This window comes from Diceros bicornis, chromosome 13 (genome assembly GCF_020826845.1).
Source record: "Diceros bicornis minor isolate mBicDic1 chromosome 13, mDicBic1.mat.cur, whole genome shotgun sequence".
Classification (NCBI taxonomy): domain Eukaryota; kingdom Metazoa; phylum Chordata; class Mammalia; order Perissodactyla; family Rhinocerotidae; genus Diceros; species Diceros bicornis.
Window position 1 is genome coordinate 7,892,673 of NC_080752.1, and position 12,193 is coordinate 7,904,865.

General features: G+C 39.4%; 1 protein-coding gene across 2 annotated transcripts in view; it reads right to left on the bottom strand.

Annotated features, from left to right (window-relative positions):
• Window positions 1-12,193, bottom strand: part of ZSWIM5 (zinc finger SWIM-type containing 5) — a 248,798-nt gene that overhangs the window by 37,570 nt on the left and 199,035 nt on the right. For both annotated transcript variants that reach the window (XM_058552236.1, XM_058552234.1), the window contains exons 3-4: window positions 10,533-10,681; window positions 9,153-9,303 (exon numbers count right to left, since the gene is read on the bottom strand). In XM_058552236.1, the coding sequence (XP_058408219.1) occupies window positions 9,153-9,303; window positions 10,533-10,681 (300 nt within the window). The remainder of the gene's footprint in view (window positions 1-9,152; window positions 9,304-10,532; window positions 10,682-12,193) is intronic.

A 12,193-nucleotide genomic window follows, 5' to 3' on the forward strand; every position in this document is an offset into this window, starting at 1 on the left:
TTAAAAGGCCATTTTAGCCTCAATTTCAGATACTAACTGAAGATGATGAAAATTCATTTCTGTTGGCTCAATTCAATTTTCAAAATCTACCACGAAAAAGAAACTATACTATATAATATAATAGTATCACATAATGATGGTCTCAAGGGGATTATAGTTAAATCACCCAAACAATAATTATAATAAAGCATGTAAATGCTATTATAGACATATATAAAGTCCTATGAGAATACATATGATTGAGCAATTAATTCTACACATGGGGTCAGGAAAAGTTATAGAAAGGAAATGACATCTGAGTTTGGCCTTGAAGAATAAACATGAGTTAATACGAAGACGGCTAACTAAACACATATGTTTATCACCACTCCCTCCTGACACCTCACTAAAGTGAAAGTAAAGGGATAAAAACAGGCATAAACTCACATAGACACAGAGAACGGGAGAGATGAAAGAGAACGGCTACAAAGTTTTGGAATCTGGAAAGCATGTGGATAAGTTATGACTGACTTAGCAGAACAAACTGGAAACCGCCATCAGCAGTTAGGGGAACCCGGAAGCAGACTGGTTCATGCTGCAGAAGCTAAACGTGGGGCTGAAAATAGAATTGGTTAGAAGTTCGTCAGAGGTCTTAGGCTCCCAGACTTCCTTCCCTATTCAAGGTCGCTGAGGGTCTGCTTCTTCCCTTTCCTGGAAGAAGACCAGAGCTTTACCCACTGGAAAGGTTGATTCAGAGACGCTCTGGATTGAGAATACTACACACAGCTGAGGGCGGGGTTTCCCTACTAAAAGTTGAGGGATTAAGGGAAGATATACATATTGAACAAATGAATACCCCCCCTCCATCCAACTCTCCTTCCCTACTTGGTTCTGAGAAGACTGTGACAGGCTTATAACCCAGAGATAAGAGATCAGAGGATTCATCTCTGGGGAACTGCAGTCCAAGGGGGGAAGACACTGCAGATACTGACAGTTGGGGTTCTTCAATGAAAAAGCCCAGCCAGATCACCCTCAGGTAAGCTGACTAGTTGACAAGGCCATACACACACACAGAGCTTCTTTCTAGCTTTTAAGTGTCTTTCTCTTAAACAGGAGTGTACAGCTAAGGAACATGAGATGTATGAGGAAAGAATCTGAACATAAAGGACAGAGAACAAAGCAAACAAAAAGAAAAAAAAAACACTGGCAGGAAATACAAACAAGGTAGAGAACAGAGAAAAATTTTAAAAACTCTGTAATTGATATCCTCCAAGTGAGAAGATACCGCAACCATTAAACAAGTGCAGGATGCAACAACAACAAAAAAGCCTATTGGAAATTAAAAACACGATGACAAAAAATTAGCAAGATGGTTGAGAGATAAAACTGAGAAAACTTTCCAGAGATAAAAGACAAAAAAAGGGAGAAAATGTACGGAAACAAGGTGAGAAAAAAACAATAAAATTAGAGGATCAATCTCCATTCAATATGTTCAGTCATATCAAATAATCTATCACTTTTATTATCTTCTTAGAGATATCTCTTTTGGAACCCTCTATTTTCTTATCCCTGATCTAGACTGCTTGTCCTCTAAGCCTGCTGAACAGTAACCTAGAAGCTAATATCCAAATAACAGAAGTAGTTCCAGATAAAGAGAGAAAATAAGGCTGAGGAAATGAAAAAAAATTTTTTGAAGAAAACATCTCAAACTAAAAGACATAAATTTCCCATTTGAGAAGCCCTGCTGAGTACTAAGTAGATTAGATTTTTAAAAAATTTAAAAGACCAACAGCAAGTGATATCATTGTGAAATTTCAGATTAATGGGAACACAGAGAAAATATATGGTTCCATAGAGAAAAAATAAGACATTCTCTTGAACCAGAATCATCTGGTACTTCACAACAGCAACTAGAAACTAGGGGACAATGGAGAAATGTCTTCCAAATTCCAAAGAAAAAGGACAATTTCCAATCTAGAATTCTACACTCAATTAAAGTATCAATCAAAAGTAAGGGTAAAATACAGACATTCAGCAATGTGAAATTTATCTTGAATTGTCGAAAATTCATTTCCCATGTACCCTATCTTAGGAAGCTACTGGAAGATGTACCCCACCAAAGCAAGAGAGTAAACCCAGAGAGAGGAGGATGTTGGATTCAGAAAACAGGGGGTCTCACATAAGAGAAGAGAAAACGAAGCCCTAGAATGACAGTGAAGAGCAGTATCTCCATGGTTACTGTGCAGTAAGTTCAGAGAGCAAACGAACAGTCTAGACCAGGGATAGGAAGACAGACAGTTCCAGAAGGATGTCTCTAAGAAGACAATAAAATTGATAGACTATTTGATGTGACCAAACATACTGAATGAAGACCTTACATTTCTGGTGGACAATTTGGGGGTTAAATTAATGATAACCACAGAAAAATTTGCAACCTCCCTAAGAGCCAAACAACAAACAAACAAAAGTAATGATTAATTCCTGAAGGGAAAAAAAAGTTGTATAAGAAAGTAAATGTGATATTAGTATACTACATGACTGTGCTACAAATAATACAGTCATGCATCACCTAACAATGAGGATATGTTCCGAGAAATGTGTCACTAGGTGATTTCATTGTAGTGCAATCATAGAGCGTACTTACACAAATCTAGATGGTAAAGCCTACTACACACTTAGGCTATATGGTGCTAATCTTCTGGGACCACCAACATACATGCAGCCCGTCATTGATCAAAAAACGTCATTATATGGTGCATCACTATATGCATATAGTCATAATAATGTAAACATTTAATATTGATTTAACCCCAAATCATAATATCACTATTTTGGGAGAAGGAGGGAGAAGTTAATGGCATATGCATATGGGTGTATGTATTGGATGTTATAGATTCCACGAGAACAAGATCTCTCATGAGATCCCTTGTCCCTTCTGCCATGTGAGGACACAGTGAAAAGATACCTGTCTATGAACCAGGAAATAGGCCCTCACCTGACACCAAATCTGCTGGGCACTTGATCTTGGACTTCCCAGCCTCTAGAAATGTGAGAAATAAATTTCTATTGTTTGTAAGTCACCTAGTCTATGGTACTCTGTTATAGCAGCCAAATAGACTAAGACAGAAATTGGTACCAGGAAGTGGGGTGCTACTCAAATAAATACCTAAACATGTGGAAGAGGCTTTGGAGATGGGTAAAGGGTAGAGGGTGGAAGAGTTCTGAGTTGCATGCTAGAAAAAGCCTACGCTGCTGTGAAGACACCTTTAAAGAGGATTCTAGTGAAGTCCCAGAAAGAAAAGAGGAGAGCTGTAGAGAAAGTCTCAATCTCCTCAGAGAACATGTAAGTAACTCAAAACAGAATGTTGGTGGAAATATGGACAGTAAAGGCCATTCTGGTGAGGTCTCAGAAGGAAATGAGGAATACGTTACTGGAAACTGGAGGAAAGATGATCTTGATTATAAAGTGGCAAAGAAGCTGGCTGAATTGTGTTCACGTCCTAGTGTTTTGTGGAAGGTAGAACTTGCAAGTGATGAAATTAGCTGAGGAAATATCTAAGCAAAGCACTGAAGAGCAGCCTGGTTCCTCTTGACTGCTTATAGTAAAATGTGAGATGAGAAAAATGATTTAAAGACAGAATTGTTAATCAAAAAGGAAGCAGAACTTAAAGATTTGGAACATTCTCAGGCTATCCATATTGAAAAGAATGAGAAAGACTGTTTGGAAAGAATACCAAGGGTGTGACACTTAGAGAAGTAAATCCTCATCTTTCATTGTAGGAAGACAAAAGATAACATTTAGAATTAAAAAATCAAGAGCAGTTATTTAGAAATGTGGAGGCAGATTAGAAAAAGCAGCTAAAAGAATTAAAAACTGCTCTTTCTGAGAAGTAGGAATTGGCAATGTGAAGGAATAGGGCAAAGGAATATTGTTTTTTATTATAAAGTTTGCAGAACTATTTGATGTTTTAACCTGCATACAGGTATCACTTCATTTAAAAAGAAGAACAAGAGATAAGTAGGAGTTCTTTGGGCAGGAGGGTGTACACCCAAACAGGGGAAAGGACACAAGCTAACGCAAAGAGGCTCGCAGGACTCATTTTGGTCCCTTTGGATATTTAGTCTATTGGATGTTTTTTCCTTTTGGTAGAAAATTTTTGTAATCTAGGATGTTAGCTTTCAGTCCTACAGGGGGAGTTCCTACCAATTACAGTGTCCTTTATGAACAGCAGGTGACAGGAAATCCTTAATATGTGGGTGCAGGAGGTAAAAAATTTGGAACAGTGCAGCAGTAAGAAAGAGAACAAATATTCAGATCATAAAAGAGTTACTTTCTCCACTTTCAGGATTTAAGAATTCTAAAGGCCTGTATAAACCTCATGAGAAAAAATTTTTTCTTCAGATTGCAGTTCTTCCCCTATGGTGTCTGTGTTACATTGATGGTTCTTCCGAAATTAATGTAGGGAGGGATGGGAGCCCAGCCACCAACAAACAAAAAAGATAAGAAAATGTCATCATTTAGAATGAGAGGAAACAAGTGGTAAGAACAGAATTTTGAGGAAACATCAACTTTAAGTGATGAGCAGAAGAGAAGGAGAAAGAGAGAGATGGAAGAATCAGGAGAAGAAATTGGTGACATACAAGCCAACAAGCAATGTCTCATGTGGCAGAACGTCAATATTAGTAACAAACATTTACTTTACAGTTTAAGAAGTGCTTTTCATTTATAGAGCAGTAAAATATTTTCACATTTGATCTTCACAAATAGAATGAGAACCAAAACGAGGCCATTAAATTTGGCAACTAGAGGGACTCTAGTGACCTTATGGATGGCAAAATCAATAGGATAATAGGAACAGAAAACAGACTGGGTGAGTTGAGAGAGGCTTAAGAGGTAAAGAAACAGGGTGTTAACTCTAGTCATCAAGCAGTTCCTATTTCCTAGGGATTTAGATATTAAAAAGGAGATCCCTAAAAAGTGAGATGTATTTTCCCTAACATGTATTTTCACCTGTAAATTAAAAATGAATTTTCTGTCTTATTAATTAAGTCCTTATGAATTTGTTTCAAAAACACTCAGAGGGGCCAGCTCAGTGGCATAGTGGTTAAGTTCACGTGCTCTGCTTCAGCGACCCAGGGTTCGCAGGTTTGGATCCCGGGCACAGACCTACACACGGCTCATCAAGCCATGCTATGGCAGCATCCCACATACAAAATAGAGGAGGATGGGCATGGATGTTAGCTCAGGGCCAATCTTCCTCAGCAAAAAGAGGAAGATTGGCAACAGACCTTAGCTCAGGGCCAATCTTCCTCACCAAAAAAACCAAAAACAACACTCAGAGACCATTACATCTCTAGGAAAGAGCCAAAGCAAAAAATCCCAGTTGTCTGCATATAATATATAATAGCACTCATGGGATTGTGTTACCAGTATCCAAAAGCATATTTTCCAACAACTTAAAAAAAGTATAAAAAAACTCTAACCAAAGGTAGCCACTGTGGAAGTTAAAATTTTACATAATTATCATATATTAAATATAATAATAAAATGATAGCTATAATTTATTTCTTTTTATGGGCTAGGAATTATATTAAGCACTTTATATACATTATCTCCTTCAGTCCTCCAACTCTGAGGGTCAACAGGTCTTGGATTAGGTGTAGAAGGTAGAAAACAGAGGGAACCAAGGATGACTCAGATTTTCTTCTTGAATAACATCCTGCTGCTGTGTACTGAGATGAAGACGAGGAGAAAATCAGGCTTTGGCAGCAAAATTAGGAGTTTTGTGATGGTTATATTAGTTTGAGATGTTTTGTAGAAGTGGTGGGAAGCTGGACACTGAGCCTAACGCTCAGGAGAAAGGTCAGGGCTACAGACATAAATCTGTGACTTACCTGCATCTGGATGGCATTTAACGCCATGGGACTGAATAGGATCACTTATGCAGAGAACGTAGACAGGGAATTGGGTGCTACGGAGTACTCAGTACTTACAAGAGTTGAGGAAAGGCAGAGGAGCCTACAAGGCAGACTGAGAGAAAATAGCCAGGAACGTAGGAGGAAAACCAGGAGAGTGTGGGGTTATGGAAGCCAAGAGAGTAACTTTCAAGAACTGTGTGGCGAATTTTATTGAAAATTGCAAAGAGGTCAAGTAAGATAACAGAACTGAGAAGTGACCACTGTATCTAGCAATATGGAAGTCACCGGTGATTTTGATAAGAGCTAATTCAGTAGAGTGGCAGCAATGAGCAAGAGAAGCTCAATTGTAGTGGGCTCAAGAGAGAATGGAGGTGAGCAAATGGAAACAGTGACTGCAGACAAGTTTTTCCAGAAGTGTTGCTTTGAAAGGAAGAAGAGAAATGGAGTAATAATTGAAGGCGGATGGGAACATCAAAGGCATTTTTTTTTGAGATTGAAGATATTAGAGCATATTTGTATGCTGATGGAATTGATCCAGTAGAGAGGGAGAAATTAATGAAGCCAGAAAAAGGAGATAACTGCAGGAGCAAAATTCTTGAGATAAGGAGATGGCATAGGACCCAGAGCAAATATGTAAGAATTGGCCTTTTATGGGAGCAGAGATACTTTACAGATGTTTAACAGAAAAGAAAGCAAAGTATATGTGTATAGACATGGGGAGATGACAAAACTTCATGTCTGATTGCTTCTATTTTCTTTGGTTCAGGAACAGAAAGTAGTGAGACCACTCCTCTAAATTCCTGCAAACCCTGCCTGGGCCCTCCCCAGGTGAGCAACTCGTGATCAGTAAGGAACTCGCATAATAGTTAGGGGAAGCATGAATGCACTGTGCTATAGTGTCTGACCCAATGAGGCTTCCCTTAGTGCAGTGGTTCTCAAAATGTGGTCTCTGGAACAGCAACATGAGCATCCTCCGAGAATTTGTTAGAAATGCAAATTATCAGGCTCCACTCCAAGCTACCGAATCAGAAACTCTGGGGATAGGCTAGGACCCAGCAATCTGTTTGAATAAGTACTCCAGATGATTTTGGGAAGTTTGAGAACCACTGTCTTTGCAGAATGCTGAGAGTTTCTTGAAGGTTGATATAGAAATTTCTTAAGATATGAAAATGTCAGAAGCAAGAACTTTTCATAATGAACCTAACTATATGACAAGAGCTTTAAAAGCACTGGGAGCCAGCTCTGCTTACTTCCTCTCACCTACCTTTGTCCCAAAGTCCAAGCCCAAGTCCACAGTACAATCCCATAATTGTCTCAGAAATTACTCCAAGAGATTCAGGCCTCAGATGAAATTGACTCTCTGAAAAAGGCTAATTTCAAATTCTTAAGAAACATGCACTTTGGGGGCAAAAAAAGGTACGTAAGATAGAATTGAGGGAGATGTTGCAGAACGATGTTTGATTTGGAGTCAGATTGTGGTTCCAGTATTAGAGCTATCACTTACTAATGTGTGGCCTTGAACAAAATACTTAACTTTTCTGAGCTCAGTTTTCTCATCTAAAAATACAGAGATGTCAATATCTTACCCTGGAAGGGAGTCCATGCCTACAATCCCTTCTGAGGAAAGAGTCTAGAAGCAGTTCTCAAGCTGCCATGCATTGTGTCGTGTGCCTCTAGTCACAACTGGTTGGACTGGTAGCTTTAGACTAATTGTGCAACATTCCTATACTTCAGAAAGTGTGATTGTGTCATGGCAGAGACAGTTTTCTATAATTCTTTATTTTATTCTGTATCCAGAAGTAACCAGAACTGTGTCTGTTTCTTTGCAATAAACACACAATTACCTCATAGGGTTGTTATGAGAATTAAACGAAGCAATGTGAGTACAATCTTTAACACAGAGACTGGCACATAACATTCATTAATGTAGCTATTCATTATTAATCAGAGCTCTAAAGCCATTAGTGCTCCAGGTGATATCAAAACGCCTCAGCACCCAAACCAAAACCCCAACTTACCAGCTCCAAAGTAACTGAGTACAGTTCCAGAGTCATTAAGCCTCATTCCCCAAGGTTTTCAGCTCTAAGACTATAAAATACATGCTTCAAGGGCTTCAGTCCAGAAGAACTCACTAAAATCCAAGCTGCAGTTTTTTCCTGTGCTATTTTGTACAAGCGGAAAGTTTGTTGTTGCTTTCTGGGGTGGAGGAAGTATGGAGGAGCTGTATTAGAACTTTTAGAATATGCCATGTAGAACTTTTTCAGTATAACCCAAAAGTGAGGTCATGATTGGGTGGTAACTTCAGGGTATGGAAGATTTTGAAAATAGGGAGAGGAGTTGAGTATTAGCATTGCAAACGTGACCTTGGAGCAGGGGAATGATAAAGAAAATTGACGACCAAAGAAGATGGCCTTGATGAGGAGAATCTAGAAGAGAGAGGCCATAGGTCTAATTTAGTCTAAAAATCCCAAGGCCCTCAACCAGACCAGTGGTGATGGGAAATAAAAGGTGGGAATGGACAATAATTGCATTTTGAAGGTTGAGGAATCAAATGAAGTTGGTGGCTGGATGTAGGGAATGAAAGAAAAATGAATAAGTTTGGTAAAGAATGATGGTGCCAATGCCAGAGTCAGGGGAACATTTTTTTGGAGAAGGTCTGAGTTCAGTTTTGAATTTCTCGAGCTTGAGGTGATCACACGATTTTCCAGTGGAAATGGGCAAAGGGAAGCTGGAACTGGAATTCAGATACGTGGAAAGAAGATGAGGCTGCGATCACCACAGAGGTGACCACAAGCCATGATATTTAAAAAGAAGTTCTCAAGAGAGTATGCAGAAGAAGAACAGAAGTCCAAGGCCCAAGTCTTGGAAACTGCCCTGCATCTAGGAGTGATAAAGAAGAGTGGACCCAGGGAAAATTAGAAAAGTGAAGCTTATAAGCATTTGGAGAATCAGACTAGTGACATGCAGCAGAAGCCAAGGGAGGAGGTTTTCTCTCAGCAAAGTCTTCTATGTGGTAACATCTGGAACAGAATGCTGATGTCAATAGCAAAGCACAGTGCTGTGGAAGCAACACAAGTGAGTTCAGAATTATTCTGGGTGGCCTCTGTAGAGCCTAAATCTTCCACCAGCTGGACTAAAGTTTACTTAGCAAGATCCATGTAATGACTGATGGCAAGTGTTCACTAAGACTGTTTGTTGCCAGAGGGCAAGCTGGTAGGACAGACAGAGCACTTCTCTGAGATATGGGGACTTACCTAGCTCATCCCAGAGCTGCCTGCACTTATCTGTCATGCTTGTTCCTTGCTGCCTCCAGAGTGTGAGTCGTGGGTCGGCCATAAACTGCTCAGTTATTAGCGTCAGCATCCTGGCTCCATTGGAATCTCTCATCCGCAGCATCTCTCGAACCTGACACATAAGGAGGGGCAAGGGGGTTGGTGACTGCACATCATAAAAAAGTAGGAGGAGAGGAAAGGGAGGAGAAGAAGAACTATCTAAGCACAACACATCCAAAGAACCAAAAAGATGGCCTCCAGTTCTGTAAGCAAGTACTCTGCATGTATCAAGAAAGCCTGCTGTGCACAAGATACCACTTCACATCCACTAGGATGGCTAGATAACAAAAGGTCAGATAATAAGTGTTGGCGAGGATCTGGAGAAATCAGAACCCTCATACACTGTTGGTGGGAATGTAAAATGATGTAGCCATTCTGGAAATCAGTCTAGCAGTTCCTCAAATGATTAAACATAGAGTTACCATATGACCTATCAATTCCAGTCCTAGAGAGAAATGAAACATATGTCCATACAGAAACGTGTACAAGAATGTTTATAGCAGTTTTATTTATAATAGCCAAAAGGTGGAAAAAATCCAAATGTCCATCAACAGACAAACAGATAAACAAAGTGTAGGGTATCCATACAATGGAATATTATTCAGCCATAAAAAGGAATGAAGTACTGATACATGCTACAACATGGACGACCCTGAAAAATATTAAGCTAAGTGAAAGAAGCCAGTCACAAAAGACTACATACTATATGATTACATTCCTGTGAAAGCCCAGGATAAGGAAATCTACATAGACAGAAAGTAGATTAGTGGTTGTTTATGGCTGGGGAAGAGGGACATGGGGGATAGGATATGGAGTTTCTTTTTAAGGTGATGAAAACGTTCTGAAGTTCACTGTGGTAATGGCTGCAAATACCTGTGAATATACTACAAACCACTGAATTGTATACCTTAAATGGGTGACTTTTATGGTATGTGAATTATATCTCACTAAAGGTGTTAAGGAAAAAAAAAAAAGAGAAAGAAATCCTGCTGTGAGAGCCTCCAGTTCCAAACTGTTAAGTCTCTTCAAGGCCTCATCAGGCAGCCTAGGGGTCAAAGGTAGCTTCATTACTAAAACACCCAGCAATGCTAACTCACTTAGAGAGTGAAGCAGAAGGAAGAGGACTACCAGGGTGAGGCAATAGGGGTCCTTGGATGCAGTCTGCTCTGATCAGCCCCTCCCACTAGTTTTCAACCATTCAGTACAGCTAGGTCAAGTGAACTAGCTACAATGCATGAAGCCGGAAGTATGGTGAGCCCAGTTTACTTAAGAAAGTGAAAAAAATACCTTTTCATATCTTACCTTGGCAAACATTGAATTGAGCTGCTTTCCAGAACCATAGTAACCACCCTGGGAGAGAAAGAGCTTCACTTGTTCTTTCACCTGTTCTTCATCCAAATGCCAACAGTTCTCATCATCAATGCTGGCTCCAGCTGTGGGGTCAGGGGCACCTGGTGAGGAATGGGAATGGTGAAATGAATCCCCTGAGTTCATATGCTACACATTCAGCCGGAGGGGCATTCTGTGAGTATATTCAAAAACAAATGGGTATTCTGCCTTAATCTGGGCTTTGTCAACTGTGTGGTCCTAAATAAATATAAGAGATCTAATGCTAGTTTCATGTTCACTTAATTGTCAGTTATATCCTCTTCCAAGGTCTATAAATACCATCCTGGGGGAAAAAAAGGCCAGAAGGAAATACACAAATATGAATATAGTGATGTATTTTTTTCCCTAGGAAGGTGACATTTATTTTTTTTCTTCTTTTTGCCTTTCTATGAAGTTGAAATAAGCCTTAAAGTACACATATTATTTTAAAATAAAAAATACTTAGAAAATAAAAAATTGTGTTTTTAAAGTTCACTATAAAATCAGAGCTTCTCAAGCAGAGTCAACACCTCTAAATTTCTAGAAACTTGCCCTCTAAAGCACAGGCAGAGTTGCATATAGGGTGATATGATTTTATAAATTCATACTCAAAATATCTTTCATATCTGGGCTCACCTCAACACCACCACTTACAACACAGTTTTAGTTATTTACACATCCCTCTCCTCTAGTAGCCTGTTAGCTCCTTGCTCACAGTTGAATCACCTATAGCATAGTGCTGGTAATGTGACAGGTACCAAGGAAATATTTGTGGAATGAAAACTGAACCTCACTTTCTCAAAGACAGAGTCCTGTGATAAGTTTTTGGAAACTTGCCTCCAAGCAACAAAAGACTATAAGTCAACACTCTATAGGTGTGGTCATGCAACAGGTTACAAATTCATATCGTGTTTAATCAGTCAGTCTACCTTTCTTCTTGTCTCCCTATATCAAAGCCCTGCTTAAATGAAATCCAGGTCTACACAGAAAAGCTGCTCTTCTGCTAAGCTTTTTTCATGCATCTTATTCTTCAGGGCATCAGGAAGGGTCACACTGATTTATTCTAAAAATACTAATTAACACATAAGATCTTCCAGTTTATGGTATCTGCTATATGCTACTTTTCTTTTTTTTTTAAAGATTTTATTTATTTATTTTTTTACCCCGAAAGCCCCAGTAGATAGTCGTATGTCATAGTTGCACATTCTTCTAGTTGCTGTATGTGGGACACGGCCTCAGCATGACCGGAGAAGCAGTGTGTTGGTGCGCGCCTGGGATCCGAACCCGGGCCGCCAGCAGCGGAGTGCGTGCACTTAACGGCTAAGCCATGGGGCCGGCCCCATATATGCTACTTTTCTTAAAATGTATTATTCTAAACACAGTTCTGATCACATCACTTCCCTGCTCAGAAGTCTTTAGTGATGCACTATTCTTACTAAACTGTCCAAATGTCTTAGCTTGGCATTCAAGGCCCTCCATGCTCAGGCCCTATCTTTTATTTCTAGTCTTGCCTTCCCTTTACTTAGGCTGTGTTTCAGCTAGAGATTTAGAGTCAACCACATTTCCTTATGATTTTACTTATGTTCTTCCCTTTA